The sequence below is a fragment of the Cervus canadensis genome, chromosome 1, assembly GCF_019320065.1.
Source record: "Cervus canadensis isolate Bull #8, Minnesota chromosome 1, ASM1932006v1, whole genome shotgun sequence".
Classification (NCBI taxonomy): domain Eukaryota; kingdom Metazoa; phylum Chordata; class Mammalia; order Artiodactyla; family Cervidae; genus Cervus; species Cervus canadensis.
In genome coordinates, this window is record NC_057386.1 from 5167683 (window position 1) to 5181160 (window position 13478).

Here is a 13478-nt window from a genome sequence, read left to right on the forward strand (position 1 = left end):
CTGTGCCTGCCCTAATCAATGCTATGGAGTCAGAGACATCCCTGGAGGTAGGGGGTAGCCCCCTTGATGGCCCCACCCACTTGCCCTTTGCCCTGAGAATGAACTCATGCCTCTTCCCACCTCCCCTTCCTCACGTGCAAATCCAGCACCCCAGTCCAGGCCAAGCTGAACCCCTGCCAGCCCTCACCTCTGCCCACTCTCCTTTCTCGCAGAGCCCTCTAGCAAAGAAGGTGCACACAGCTGCGCCCGCCTCTGGGGGCGAAGAAGGCAGAGGGGATGCTGTGGCTGCCAGAGGGCCTTCACCCCCTGCCTCCCAAGGCTTGGGCCTCTAGATGCTGGCCTCCGGGAACCAGCCTGCAGACTCAACAGCTAAGCGCCCTGAACTCTGCAGTGGAGATGATGCACAGGGGGCCCAAGGCCGGCCTGGCACTCGGGCGGCCCATGGGGTCATCCCAGCTTCTTTCAATTGACTGCTCTAGGGTCTCCACTTTCCCAGCAGCCGGTCCTGTTTTCTGGCTTCCTGGAGAGGATGTAAGGGGGTACAGGCGGTGCCTGAGAAGCAAGGTGCTACACTGGGGGTCCCGGACAGGACGGTGGGCCCGAGCCCTCCTACACCTCCCTGGTGAGCAACTGGGAGGAAGCTGGGGGCGGTGGGGGCGGGGCGGGGGGCGCGGTTCAGGGTTCCGGCCACACTCACTGTCCATGCCCTGGAAAGGCAGGAGCCCAGTGCCCTTCTGCTTCTCTACATCCTTCTCGAAGGGGAAGGCCAGCCACTCCAGCCCCGCGATGACCTCCTGCATCCTCCCTGCCCTGCTGGGGCTGCAGAAAGGCCCTCAGGCCTTCAAGGTGGACCTTATTATATAGCTCCTCGGAGGCCCTTAAAGGGCCAGGCTCTGTGGAGGCCCCACCACCACCCTCGGCGGGCTGCACCCCGCCGCTGTTTCCCGCTCCTGCCCCACGCAGAGGCGCAGAGCCTGGGGCCCCACACCCCAGTCGGGGAACACAAGACCTGCTCCCGCTGCGCGGGGCTGGGGAGGGACGAGCGAGGCCCCCCACACTGCTCGTCTGCAGGCTCCCAAACACGCAGACGTCCCCAAATCTGTGTTCAGGTTTGTGCTGTGTTCACCTTTGTTTGTGTTTTTTGTGGGCCCAGCACCGGGTCTTGATTGCAGCGTGTGGGATCTAGTTCCCCGACCAGGGATGGAACCCGGGCCCCCTGCAAAGGGAGCTGAGAGTCTTAGCCACTGGGCCGCCAGGGAAGTCGCCCCGGGTTCACACTTCTCACGTGAAGGCACGGCCGCAGGTGTGAGCTGTGAGGAGAGTTGCATAAGCCAGCCCTAGCGAGGCCGCCCTGATGCTCTGATTCACAGGAGCTGGAGCCTGGGAGCCGGAGGGCGAGGGGGCGGGGGGAGGGGGAGGGGAGGGGCGAGGGCGTGGGGGCGGGGCGAGGGGCAGGGGGCGGGGCGAGGGGCAGGAGGCGGGCGAGGGCGTGGGGGCGGGGCGAGGGGCAGGGCGGGGCGAGGGGCAGGGCGGGGCGAGGTGTGGGGGCGGGGCGAGGGGCGGGGCGAGGGGCGGTGGGATCAGGCCACGCCCCACCGCCTCCCGGTTTCCCTGCCATCAGGCCCCCGCCTGCGGGGGCCGCTGACACCCCTCCTCCGGCCTGAGTGACAAGCAGGAGCGAGCTCTTCACCCGAGAGCAGGGAGAGAGAAGAAATCCGGGGGAATCGGAAATCTTTGAATGAATAGCGCTTTGTTCGCCCGGAGCACAATCCCGAGCCGGCCGCCGCGGGCGGGCCCGACCAGGGGCCGCGGCCTCCCAGCCCGGATTCCGCGGGCCACCAGCGTGCTTCCCGCCCCTGAGAAAGCGCTTTGTACACGAAATCTCTATGCAAATGTTGTTTTATGATCATTACACCATCCCTGCCCCCAGGCCCGGGGACGTCTGCAGAGGCTCTCAAAGGAGGACTTGACTCTAACCGGGGCCGGCCTCCACCTCCTGCTGCTCTGGCCCCCGCGGCCTTCCCCGTCCACCAGGCTGCGCCCTCCTTGCTGGACAGAACAGGCAAGGCTGGCAGCACCCCGCAGCCCCGCTGGGCCAACGAGACGGAGCCTGCTGGCTTTGTTTCTGCGTGGGCTTCGCTCCCAGAGTTGTTGCTATTGTTGTTGTTTTGAACTCCCATCAGAAAAGGAAACAGACAGACAGATAGGCCCTGGAGCCCCGGAGGGGAGGGGAGGGGCAGGGACGGGATCCAGGAGACTCCAGAGCTCCGGGCTCCTGCCAGCTGTATACCCCGGGGGCGGAGGGCCGGTGTGGGGCCTGTGGGAGGTGGGCTGAGGGTGCCCAGGGTCGGGGCCCTGCTTCTTCGGGCCCTAGACACGTGCATTGACCGGCGCCTCCAGAACATCTTCATCTGTGGACACGGGCCCACGGCGGGCTTCCTCCCACCTACCTGGCAGGGAGGTGGGCGTGTGGGGAACAGAAAGACCCCGGCAAGGACCAGGGCACACCGCTGGGAAGATGGTCACCATGGGGGGGGGTGGTGGCGTTCACACCCAGGTCTTTCGCCATAAACACCCCAGAGCATCTCTATGCCAGGAACTGGGGACCCCAAAACAGAGGACTGAGTCCCTGCCTTCAGTCTCGGGGAGACTTCCCCAGCACAGGTCTCCCACAGAAGGGCGGGAGGCGAACTGAGGCACAGGTGCCAAGAGGGGCGCTCACCATGCAGGGCCCGGGGGGTCTCACGGGGGTTCTGGTGATGATGCGGGGTGGTCAGCAGTGTGAGAGCAGGGGCGTGGGGCTCCATGCTAGGCCAAGGCAAGGTCAGGGCCTCGGTTTGGTGGACATGTGGGCCCTGGACCTGGCGTGCCTTTTAGGACTGTTTTTTGTTTTTCATTTTTTTAATCGTGAAGCCCGCGGGGAGCTCGTTCGAGACTAGGAGAACAGCACCCTGGAGAACGCAGTGTCGGGAGACCACCTCGTGGTTGGTACAAAATAATAATTATGGTCTTGGAGACGTCTTTGGGGGCGCCTCCCAGCACCTTGGTGGCCCGAAAAGACTTCATCATAAGGGCTGACGAGGAGACCGCTCCCTCATCCGTCCCCCGCCCTGCCCCTCCTCTCCTGGCCCAGGTCCCCCCACCGCCCCCACCCCAGAAGGTGCAGGCAGGGTGACATCAGTGGGTTCCCTCCTCCCACTCATGGTTTTTCTCGAGTTGGCTGATAGCACTCGGCAGGCAGGATGTGGGCGTCTCCGAATCCCCCCAACTGGGCTGCCTGGCCTCCTCCAGGATGTTCCAAGACTTCACCTCTCCTGCCTGTGGCTGTGACCTTATTTGGAAACTGGGTGGGTCTCCGCAGACGCAATTAAATTAAGGATCTCAAGGTGAGATCATCCTGGAATTCAGGATGTGTTTAGGTGAGTCCTAAACACAATGATGGGTGTCCTTATAAGAGAAAAGAGGAAGGCTGGAGAGCTGAGATGCAGAAGAGCCCCAGAGAAGACGCCTCGAGAAGCCAGGAAGAGACCAGGGCGCCAGGAGGCGCCCAAGGGACCCCACGGGAGGCCGCCCCCACTAGAAGCCAGGAGAGGACCAGAGGCTCCTCCCGCAGGGGCTCCGGAAGAAACCAACCTGTGACACCTCCATACGTGTGCCGTGTGTGCCCAGCCGTGTCCGACTCTTCACGCCCCCATGGGCTGTAGCCCGCTGGGCTCCTCTGTCCATGGGATTCTCCAGGCAAGAGTGGGTTGCCATCTCCTCCTCCAGGGGATTTTCCCCACCCAGGGATCGAACCTGCATCCTCGGCATCTCCTGCATTGACAGGCGGGTTCTTTATCACTGCACCACCTGGGAAGCCCTTTGACACCTCAGTAGTGAGAGTGAATTTCTGTTGTTTAAGCCCCCACCTTTGTGGCCATTTGTTACAGCAGCTTCAGGAAACATCTTCCCACCTGGAGACCGAGCTTCCGCAATTCCTCACCCTTTTTACAGAGTCGCAAATAAGCAAGCAGACAAGTTGGTCGATTGGCAAGGTCCCACAGCTAATGAGCATCAGAGCTGGGAGTTGGGGGAACTTCCCTGGTGGTCCAGAGGTTAAGACTCAGCACTTCCACTGGAGGGGGCATGGCCTCAATCACTGGTCAGGGAACAAAGATCCCACATGCCACACAGCCAAGAAAAAAATAAAGAAAAACTTGGACATGACCTAAAGTGAGCAAAGTGAAGTTGCTCGGTTGTGTCTGACTCTTTGCAACCCCATGGACTGTAGCCCACCAGGCTCCTCCATCCATGGAATTTTCTAGGCAAGAGTACAGAAAATATCCATCAATTAGTCTGCCTGGTTAAATAAATTATTTAAAAAAAAGAAAGAAGAAGAATTGAGAGTCGGATCTGGGTCTCCCATCTGGCAGGCCCTTCGCATCTTCTCTGTCTCAGAACTAGGGAAGCTGCCCACCCGGCACCCCCATTTATATTCCTCCCTCAGGGTTCTGGAGTGGACCGTGGATTGTGCAAGGATAAAAAGCCAGCCCCAGGCCAGGGGAACCCTGGCAACGCCTGGGGGAGGGTGCTGGGCTGGGGCGGGGGTGGGGGGAGCTCTGGCCTGTCTCCTCTGGAACCTCCCATCTCCTCTTCTGTGCCCTGGAGCTGATCCCCCAGCATTTGTGTTTTCATTTATTAATTAATTCATGGCTGCACAGTGGACATGCAAATCACTGTGCAATCAGTGGTGTTGATTTTTAATCACCATCATTACGAGCTTCTCGTTGACCTCGGACAGCAGATTTCCTGAGTCATCATCCCCTCACTCCTTTCGCTTTATGAACGCACAGCTCTGAAAAGCAGGGGCTGCAGGCGCTCTGCAATTCCCCCGCTGCCTGGAACTGGCCGAGGTCATGGAGGTCATGAGCTCTGCCAGGTCTGGGATCGGTCCCAGCCGGGGCTTTTCTGGGTAGCGTGTGGCCACACCCCCCCAGGTACCCATGCGTTTGCCTTAACCCACACTCAAACCCTGGCACTGGCATTGGGCAGGTCAGGGTTCACACCTTGGTTCTGCCGGTCCCCAGCCTGCTGTCCCAGGCCACCTCTCTGAACCTCAGATTCTGCGTCAGTAAAAGGGGGACCCACAGGGTGACCTCCAGGGGGAACTGAGGCTGGTGACAAGTCCACGTGGATGCCTGACGCAGCAGGTGGGTGCTGTGAGGTGTGACCTGATGTTCAAGGGCCCAGGTGTCCGGCCCCCAGGTCCCTGGGGCCACCCTTCTCCAAGTTTATTATTCCGTCTAGCCCCTGATCGGAGAAGGCAATGGCACCCCACTCTAGTACTCTTGCCTGGAAAATCCCATGGATGGCGGAGCCTGGTAGGCTGCGGTCCATGGGGTTGCTAAGAGTTGGACATGACTGAGCGACTTCACTTTCACTTTTCACTTTCACACACTGGAGAAGGAAATGGCAACCCACTCCAGTGTTCTTGCCTGGAAAATCCCAGGGACGGGGGAGCCTGGTGGGCTGCCGTCTATGGGGTCGCACAGAGTCGGACACCACGACTGAAGTGACTTAGCAGCAGCAGCAGCAGCCCCTGATAAAAGGTCCTTCGGGGTGGGGGCAGGGGACTCCACACCGTGCAGGTGTTGATGGAGGGGCTCTGAGCCCAGTAGGGATGGGCCTGGCTGCTGGAGAGCTGTTGGGGGAGGGCAGAGGTCAGAGGAAGCGCCTCCCCGCCCCCTTGACCCTCAGCTGCTGCTCTGGGCCAGGAACAGTGGGCCCGCATGCCCTGCCCCCTCTGCTGCCCTTTGTGCCTGAGATGCCACTTGGCGGGGACAGCTGTGGGCCTCGCAAGAGCCGCTGGACATGCAGGGCGGGCAGGTCCAGCAGCCGGGACGGTCCCTCTGTGTCCCTGCCCCGGAGCTTGGCCTCTGGGAGCCCGGCGGTTCTAGGAAATCTGCTCTGGGCGGGGCATCCGCTTGCCCCAGGGGCGCCGACCCAGAAACAGGGCTACTGACCCTCCCACGTCTCTCGTCACGGCCTCCTCCCAGCTTCTGCAGCCGCTCAAGTGGCTTCTACCCATTGTACAGATAAACCAAGGCCCAGAGAGATGAAGCAGCCGCTTAAAGCTCACGCAGCAAGTGGGTGTCAGACTGGGAACCTAGACTGCTGACTGTGTGTGTGTGTGCGCGTGTGTGTTAGTGACTCAGTCGTGTCTGACTCTGTGACCCCATGGACTGTAGCCTGCCAGGCTCCTCCGTCCATGGGATTCTCCAGGCGAGAATGCTAGAGTGGGTTGCCATTTCCTCCTCCAGGGGATCTTCCTGACCCAGGGAACGAATCTGCGTTGCAGGCGGATTCTTTACCGTCTGAGCCACCAGGGGAGCCCAGACTCCTCACTATTGAACCTATTTACTGGACTACAAAACCGCAGGGAGAAAGCCATTCGTTCTCTTCTGCGGCTGAAAAGAACTCAGGGGCTTAGCTGAGCTTCCCAAAGACCACCAGCTCAGTCTGTGTGACGCAAGCTCCTACCAGTCAACCAAGCCGCAGTGCAGGAAAGGCGCCCCCAACCCTTAGACAGGCTGGTAAGACGACCAAGACTCCATGACCCAAGGCTGTGGCCATGGGCTGGCATGTGGATTGTACTTCTAGCCAGAGACTGAAAGAGACAGGACATTCGGGGCTCAGGGAGTCAGCCCTGGCCCAGGGAATGTCCCAATAGCTCATCTCTTCCAATGAGAGAGAGAGGGAAACTGAGATTTGAAGGTACTTCACCTCTGGCTCTGACGCTGAGGGCGGGGGCACAAGCCAGGAAACAGCCTCTAAACGTTGGAAGAAGCAAAAAAATGAATTCTCCCCTGGAACCCCCAGAAGGAAGGCAGGCCTGCCTGCCAGCACCTTGGTCCTAGCTCAGTGAAGGCCCTTTCTAACCTCCAGAATTGTGAGACAATACATCTGTGTTGGGCTTCCCAGGTGGCACCAGGGGTAAAGAATCTGCCTGCCAAAGAAAGAGATGAAAATGACTGGGGTTTGACCCTGGGTTGGGAAGATCCCCTGGAGGAGGAAATGGCAACCCCCTCCGGGATTCTTGCCTGGGAAATCCCATGGACAGAGGAGCCTGGTGGGCTACAGTCCATGGGGCCGCAGAGAGTCGGACATGACTGAAGTGACTTAGCACACACACATTTGTGTTGTCTCAAGCCACTAGATTCGGTACGGTAACAACTTGGAAACACAGACAGACGGGAAAGTTGTCGGTAAACAGGCAGTGGAATCCTACGATGCGGGACACAGAGGGCTTGGGGAACAAGACCACTTTGCTCTCACCTGGGCAGCAAGGACGGGGGTCCAGGAGTCTGTGAAACAGAGGTGAGGCAGGCGGTAAAGGACGGGGTCCCCAGCAGCAGCAGCGCACGGGGGAACCGCTTCTGGCTCTGTGCAGCTGGATCCGGCTCTCTGGCTCTTGCGAGAGTTTCAAGGAGGTGGGACAAAAAAACAAAACAGCCCAAGTGGTCCAGTGGTTAGGACTCTGAGCTCCGGGCTGAGGGGCAGAGGTTCAGTTCCTGGTCAGGGAACTAAGATCCCACATGCTTCATGCTGCGATGAAAAAACAAACCGACAGACAAATCCCTCCAAAAAGTCAAGGGGCTGGGAGCTCGGGAAGGGTCTTGAACCTGAGGCCTTGGGAGTCATGGAAGGAGCCGCCTTTGCAGCCTTGGGTCGGCTTAAGGGTCGAGAGTCACAGTAGACCGTAATTATGAGCAAGGTTCTAGTACCTAATTCCCACATCCAGGGGGTCACTGCTGCACCCCTCACCCTCACTCAGGGGAGGAAGAGGAAGGTTTCTGTAGAACACAGGCCGCCAGCTGGTCGCCGACACCGTGATGGATGAGTCCTCCCTGCCCGGGTCTGGCGCATTCACTTTGATGGATGGGGGCCAAGGTCACAGGTTCGATCTGCCTTTGGGTCAATTGAGTCCAAACGACAAAGTCCATTTTCATCAACAGAGACTGCCCTCCGGTCTGTTATCTCCAAATGATTCTTGGGTCACGAGGCAGACAGACTGCGTGCAGATGGAAAAAAAAACCCTCCAGCCCTGACCGTTGACCGGGAGTCAATGGTGCCCACTCTGTGTGCAAAGCCCAGGGGGTGTGCGTGGCAAGAGCGGGCAAGCAGAGGGCAGCCGCCCCTCCCCACAGCTTCCTGGACGAAGAATCCTGACCTCCGGGTGGGGGGCTGGGGAAGAAGGCAGGGCCCCAGGCAGCAGCGGGGTGGGGTGGAGAACCTCGACCTCGAGGACCTTCCCGCCTGTCGGACGTTCGTCAAGCCCACCCAGCTGCCCCCGCCTGTTTTACTTCTTGGCTTGATTTTGAATTCCATCTCTGGTCGAGGACGCCCCATCTAGATGAGCAGTTCCAGGCACATGGGGAGTCACCCCCGTCAGCTCGGGACCCACGGACGGGGCGTACACAGCAGATGCTTATTTTTCTCAGTTTGGGAGGCGGGAAGTCCAAGGTGAAGGTCCCGGCACAGTTGGGTTTTGCTGAAATCTTTCTGTCTTCAGACAGCCGTCTTCTCACTGTGTGTCTTCACGTGGCGGAGAGAGAGTGAACTCTGAGCTCTCATCTTATCAGGACACTAGTTTTATCACGGGCTGGGCTTCCCTGGTAGTTCAGATGGTAAAGAATCTGCCTGCAAGGCAGGAGACCCAGGTTCGATCCCTGGGGTGGGAAGCTTCCCTGGAGAAGGGAATGGCAACCCACTGCAGTGTTCTTGCCTAGAAAATTCCATGGACGGACCGTGGGGTCACAAAGAGTTGGACACGACCGAGCGACTAACATACACACACTCACCCTTGTGACCTCATCTAAGCCTAATCACCCCCACAAGGCCCCACTTCCTGATAACCACCACGCCGTGCAGCCACGCTTTAATACACTTCTCAAATCTGACCCCAGGATGAGAAATCAGAAAACCACCTCCGTGGGGCTGCTACTCTGAGAAGACCCTCGTAGGAACATGTTACTGGCTAAGACGCAGAGCCAGCTTTCTCAATTAAAGTAGGTAACAAGATGCAAGTCTATCCATTTTCCTCCCAGGGAACTCCATAAACATTTTTATACTTTGAATTAAAAAAAAAAGTGAACTAAAAACATTTTTAAATTGGCACTTTTTTCTTTTAGTTTTTATTTATTTTCATTTTTTATCTTTATTATATTTTTTGGTGGGGGGAGGTGCTGTGCTGGGTCTTCGTCGCTACCTGGGCGTTTGTCTACTTGCTGCGAGCAGGGGCTACTCGTCTTTGTGATGCAGGCCTCTCACTGCAGGACAGGCGGGCTCAGTAACTGTGGGTCTTGGTTGCTAAAGCACAAGCTCAATAGCTATAGCACACTGTCTTAGCTGCTCCTTGGCATGTGGGATTTTCCCAGACCCAGTATCGAGCACCTGCCTTCTACATTGGCAGGCAGATTCTTCACCACTGAGCTATCAGGGAAGCCCCTGGCTTTTATTTATTTATTTTTTAAAAGGAATTCCCTGGCGGTCCAGTGGAACCACCTGGCGCTTTCACTCCAATGGGCCATGAAAAGGAAACAGGTATCTCACCACTCTGATAAGAGCCATTACCACAGGGATGCTCAGCAATGCCGGGGGCCGTTTTGGACCGACATGGGGCATGGCTGGCTGGGGATACTCCCAGCATGCAGTGGGCAGAGGCCAGGGACACGGCTCACACCCCCCATGGGGCACGGGACGGCTCCCGACCACGAAGAAGGATCCAGGCCCCCACGTGCGCACAATGCTGAGGCTGAGGAATCCCGCTCTGTCTGGAAGAATCGAAACTGCCTCTCTCGGATGAATGATTGGATAGTTTGGGCCCAGCCCTCCATAGAGTTGGTTTTATTGACCTGTGCCTTGGCATCAAGCCCTTGATTTACACTGACACGCAGAGATGGCGTTTGCCTGACTGAATCTGTTAGGAGGCTGTTTGCTTTTTTCTTTTTGACTTTTTATTTTTCCGTTGGGGTATAGCCAGTTAGCCGTGTTGTGATAGTTCCAGGTGAAAAGTGAAGGGACTCCGCCATACACACACACGTTTCCATTCTGTTATGAGACTGTACCAAGGACACGGGCTGGGACCCCAGCCCTGCCCTCTTTTCTCACAAGAACTGCTCTCAGAAAGAGCTCAGTGCCAGAAAAAGCCGCTTCTGGAATTGTTCCAACCGCGTGGACTTCGTGAGTCTCGTATGGGGTGGGTTTCCCTCTTCGCTTCGACTGATAGGAAGCTCAGAGCCCGATCTGCAGGTCACGCTGGAGCTCATTTCTGTGTTCCGCCCTCTTGGTTCACTGCACTGTGTGTTCCAGCCTAGTTTTCTCTCTGATCTATTTTTATCCTATTGTATTTTACGTATTTTTGTAAGCTGCCTCCAATTCTTTTGGGAACAAAGCAGGATAAAAAAAAAAAACTCACAAAATTCAGCAAAGCTCAGTGGCCTTGTTTTTTTTTTTTAAACATAGTGTCACTTCAGGGTTGGAGTCCCCGGGAAGGCAGCTCTCCGGCTCCTCCTGTCTCCTCCTGGGAGTCTTCGTCTTGGAGAACAGAAGCTCCATGTGTAAGAGCAACAGGCTTCAGAGGCAACACCTCCAACCTCCATCTGCCTGCAAATACCTTCCCTCCCCCGAAGCCTTCTCCCCAGCTCCCATCTGGCTGCTGGCAGGAAGCCACAGGGCCCCAGGAGCCTGAGAAAGGGAAGTCGATCAACAAGCTTGCCCGCTTTCACTCCTGACTTTGCTCTCCTGAATCTTTTACTTTTCATTCTTTTTTTTTTTTTAATTGACGTATAGTTGATTTTACCCCGTTGTGCCAATCTCTGTTGTGCAGCGAAGTGACTCAGGTATACATATATTCTTTTTTAAATGTTCTTTTCCATTATGATTTATCCAGAAGATTGGGTTTGTTTTGTTTTTTAATATTTATTTATTTTGGCTACTCCAGGGCTTAGTTGCAGCATGTGAGCTCGTGGTTGAGGCATGTGGGATCTAGTTGCCTGACCAGGGATTGAACCGGGCCCCCTGCCCTGGGAGCTCAGAGCGTTAGCCACTGGACCAGCAGGGAAGTCCCAGGACCTTGTTGTTTACCCACACTTGCCTGCATCTTGACTCAGGGTCTTTGGGGTCTAGGGATATTCTTGTTGTTGTTGATCAGTCACTCAGTCGTGTCTGAGTCTTTGCAGCGTGGACCGCATCACGCCAGGCTCCCCTGTCCTTCACTGTCTCTTGGAGTTTGCTCAGATTCAGGTCCATTGAGTCGACGATGCTATTGAACCACCCCATTCTCTGCCACCCTCTTCTCCTCTTAGGGGTATTTTGCATGCAGGTTATTATTGCAAGGGAGGGGCCATGCCAGGCAGGATCCCCACCCGCGTGTGGACTCCGGACATTTGGGCGGCGGCTGTGTGAAAGCCAAGGTGAGACAGGGAAGGGCGGGGGTGTCAGACAGCCCTGGGAAAGCCAGCCCTGCCCCCTCTGCCACCCTGGCGACCAGCAGGCTCCTGGCTCTGCCCCACACAGTCCACCTGCTCAGGCTATGCCTCGTCTGTCCCACCGCAGAGCCAGCCAGCCCAATCCACCTCACAGCGTCTGCTCACAGCACTGCAGCCGGTCTGCCTTCTCCAGCCTCTGTCTTCCCATCTGTAGAATGGGTGGAAGCGGGCGGTGAACCAGATCCTAAAATGTGCCGATCCTTAGAAAGCCCCTCCCTGCAGGTGTCCTGACCCCTTCTTCTTCCTTTTTCAGTCTTAGCTCTGGCATGCGAAATCTTTAGTTGTGGCATGGGGGATCTAGTTCCCTGACCAGGGGTCGAACCCAGATCCCCTGCAGGGGGAGCAAGGAGTCTTAGCCGCTGGACCACCAGGCAAGTCTGTGTCCTGACCCCTTGTATCCTTTTTCTATTTCTTGTGTCCACCTTCTGGGAACATGGCGCAACCCTGGTGAAGAGGAGGCGGTGGCTGGGGTGTGAGAATGAAGGCAAAGGGGTGCCCTCTGGGGCCAGCCTGGACCCCAGCCAGGAGGAGGGCACGAGGCTGCGGCTGGAGACAGAGGCCAGCCCCGAGCGACCCCAGGAAGGGCAGAGGCACCACCTGCAGAGCCCTTTGGACGATGTGAAGCGGCAGTAGCTGCTGAAAGGGTCCTGGCGCCGCCAGCCCCTCACCTGGCTGCAAACACACCCCCCTTCCTCTCGGGCACACCCCGACCAGCCCGGCTGTCAGCTCAGCCTTCGTGCGCAGCTCTGCCCGTGGGTCACTGGCCCCACCTGGTCACCCCAGGCTCCAAAGTGGACATCACCAGGTTAGGATGGATAGCAGTCGCAAGCAAGGGCTTTGGAGCTGGTGCCCGGTCCATATCCACCTCCTCCACTTTCCAGCCCAGCGGCCCAGCCTCAGTCTTAGGACATACACAGCCCTCACGTGATCACAGCAGAGCCGTATGCACCCAGCAAAGAGCAGAGCCCCTCGACAGATCGGGGAGGCTGAGGGGAAGCACCTTGGTGGTGGCTGGACCAGGACGGGGTTCGTCCTAACGCATCTCTGAGCCGTGACTGCAGCCCTGCCTGGCGCAGGTTTTGGGGGTCCCATGTAATTTTTGGAAATGTTAGCTGCAATCTGAATTAAAATTGCTGAGTTATTATCCAGAGAGAGTTCCCAGTTCTTGCTTTGAGCTGCCAGAGGTAGAGGGAGCCCTACAGAGCAACTCAGGGAGAGAGATGCTCCGTGCGGGTCCTAGGCTTCTCAGGCAAACCTCAGAGACCAAAGGAGAGAAAGGACCACCCCCCACGCCCCCCAACGACTGCCCCCCAGCCCCAGAGAAGCTCTGGTTCATCTTTGTGTATAATACCTCATGACAAAAAGAACTTCTGTTTTTTTAAAACAAAGTTGAAAACAACTGAACTAGAGCCTAAATTTTAAAGATGGAGAAGCTAAAACTGCCCAGAGAGGGAACAGAACTGGCACAAGGCCACACAGAAAACCAAGGTCCGTGCTGCTGGCTGGGCTGGTCTTGCCTGGTTATCTCACACTTGTCTGGTAGACACACAGAGCCCCCGGTTGGAAAGCATGCTTCCGAAGTGTGGGTCCAGCCGGGCCTGTGCAAGCCCCCGGGTGGTCTTGAACCGTCAAGGAGGTCTGCAGCTTCGGAAGCTGCTCCCAGCCCCTCAGGGATCTGGCTGAGTGGCTGCGGGTGCAGTGGGTGAGGGGATACACGATGTCCGGGAGGCACGGCCCCCATACCTGCCTGAGCCTTTGCTGAACAGGGCATCCCTCTCTCCAATCCCCCCGGAGCTGGGAGACCCATCATTCCCGCTGGGCTTGGATGTCCCCCCCACCCCCCGGCCACCATCCCACCTACTCATAACTTTACATCGCTCATTACCTCTAATGAGCCAGTCTAGGGACAGAGGGACTTGGCGACAGTTTAATTACGCTTCTAATTGCTCC

The 13478-nt window shown here is 57.5% G+C and overlaps 1 protein-coding gene across 1 annotated transcript; it reads right to left on the minus strand.

The window, feature by feature from the left end:
* Positions 1–1580: 1580 nt before the first annotated feature.
* LOC122424655 lies at positions 1581–7863 on the minus strand. Its single transcript, XM_043442706.1, has 4 exons — positions 7764–7863; positions 7315–7449; positions 3634–3813; positions 1581–2446 (listed from the first exon to the last, which is right to left on the minus strand). The coding sequence occupies exons 1-4, from the start codon at positions 7774–7776 to the stop codon at positions 1581–1583; spliced, it is 1194 nt and encodes a 397-aa protein (XP_043298641.1). The 5' UTR covers positions 7777–7863.
* Between the last annotated feature and the right edge of the window lie 5615 nt (positions 7864–13478).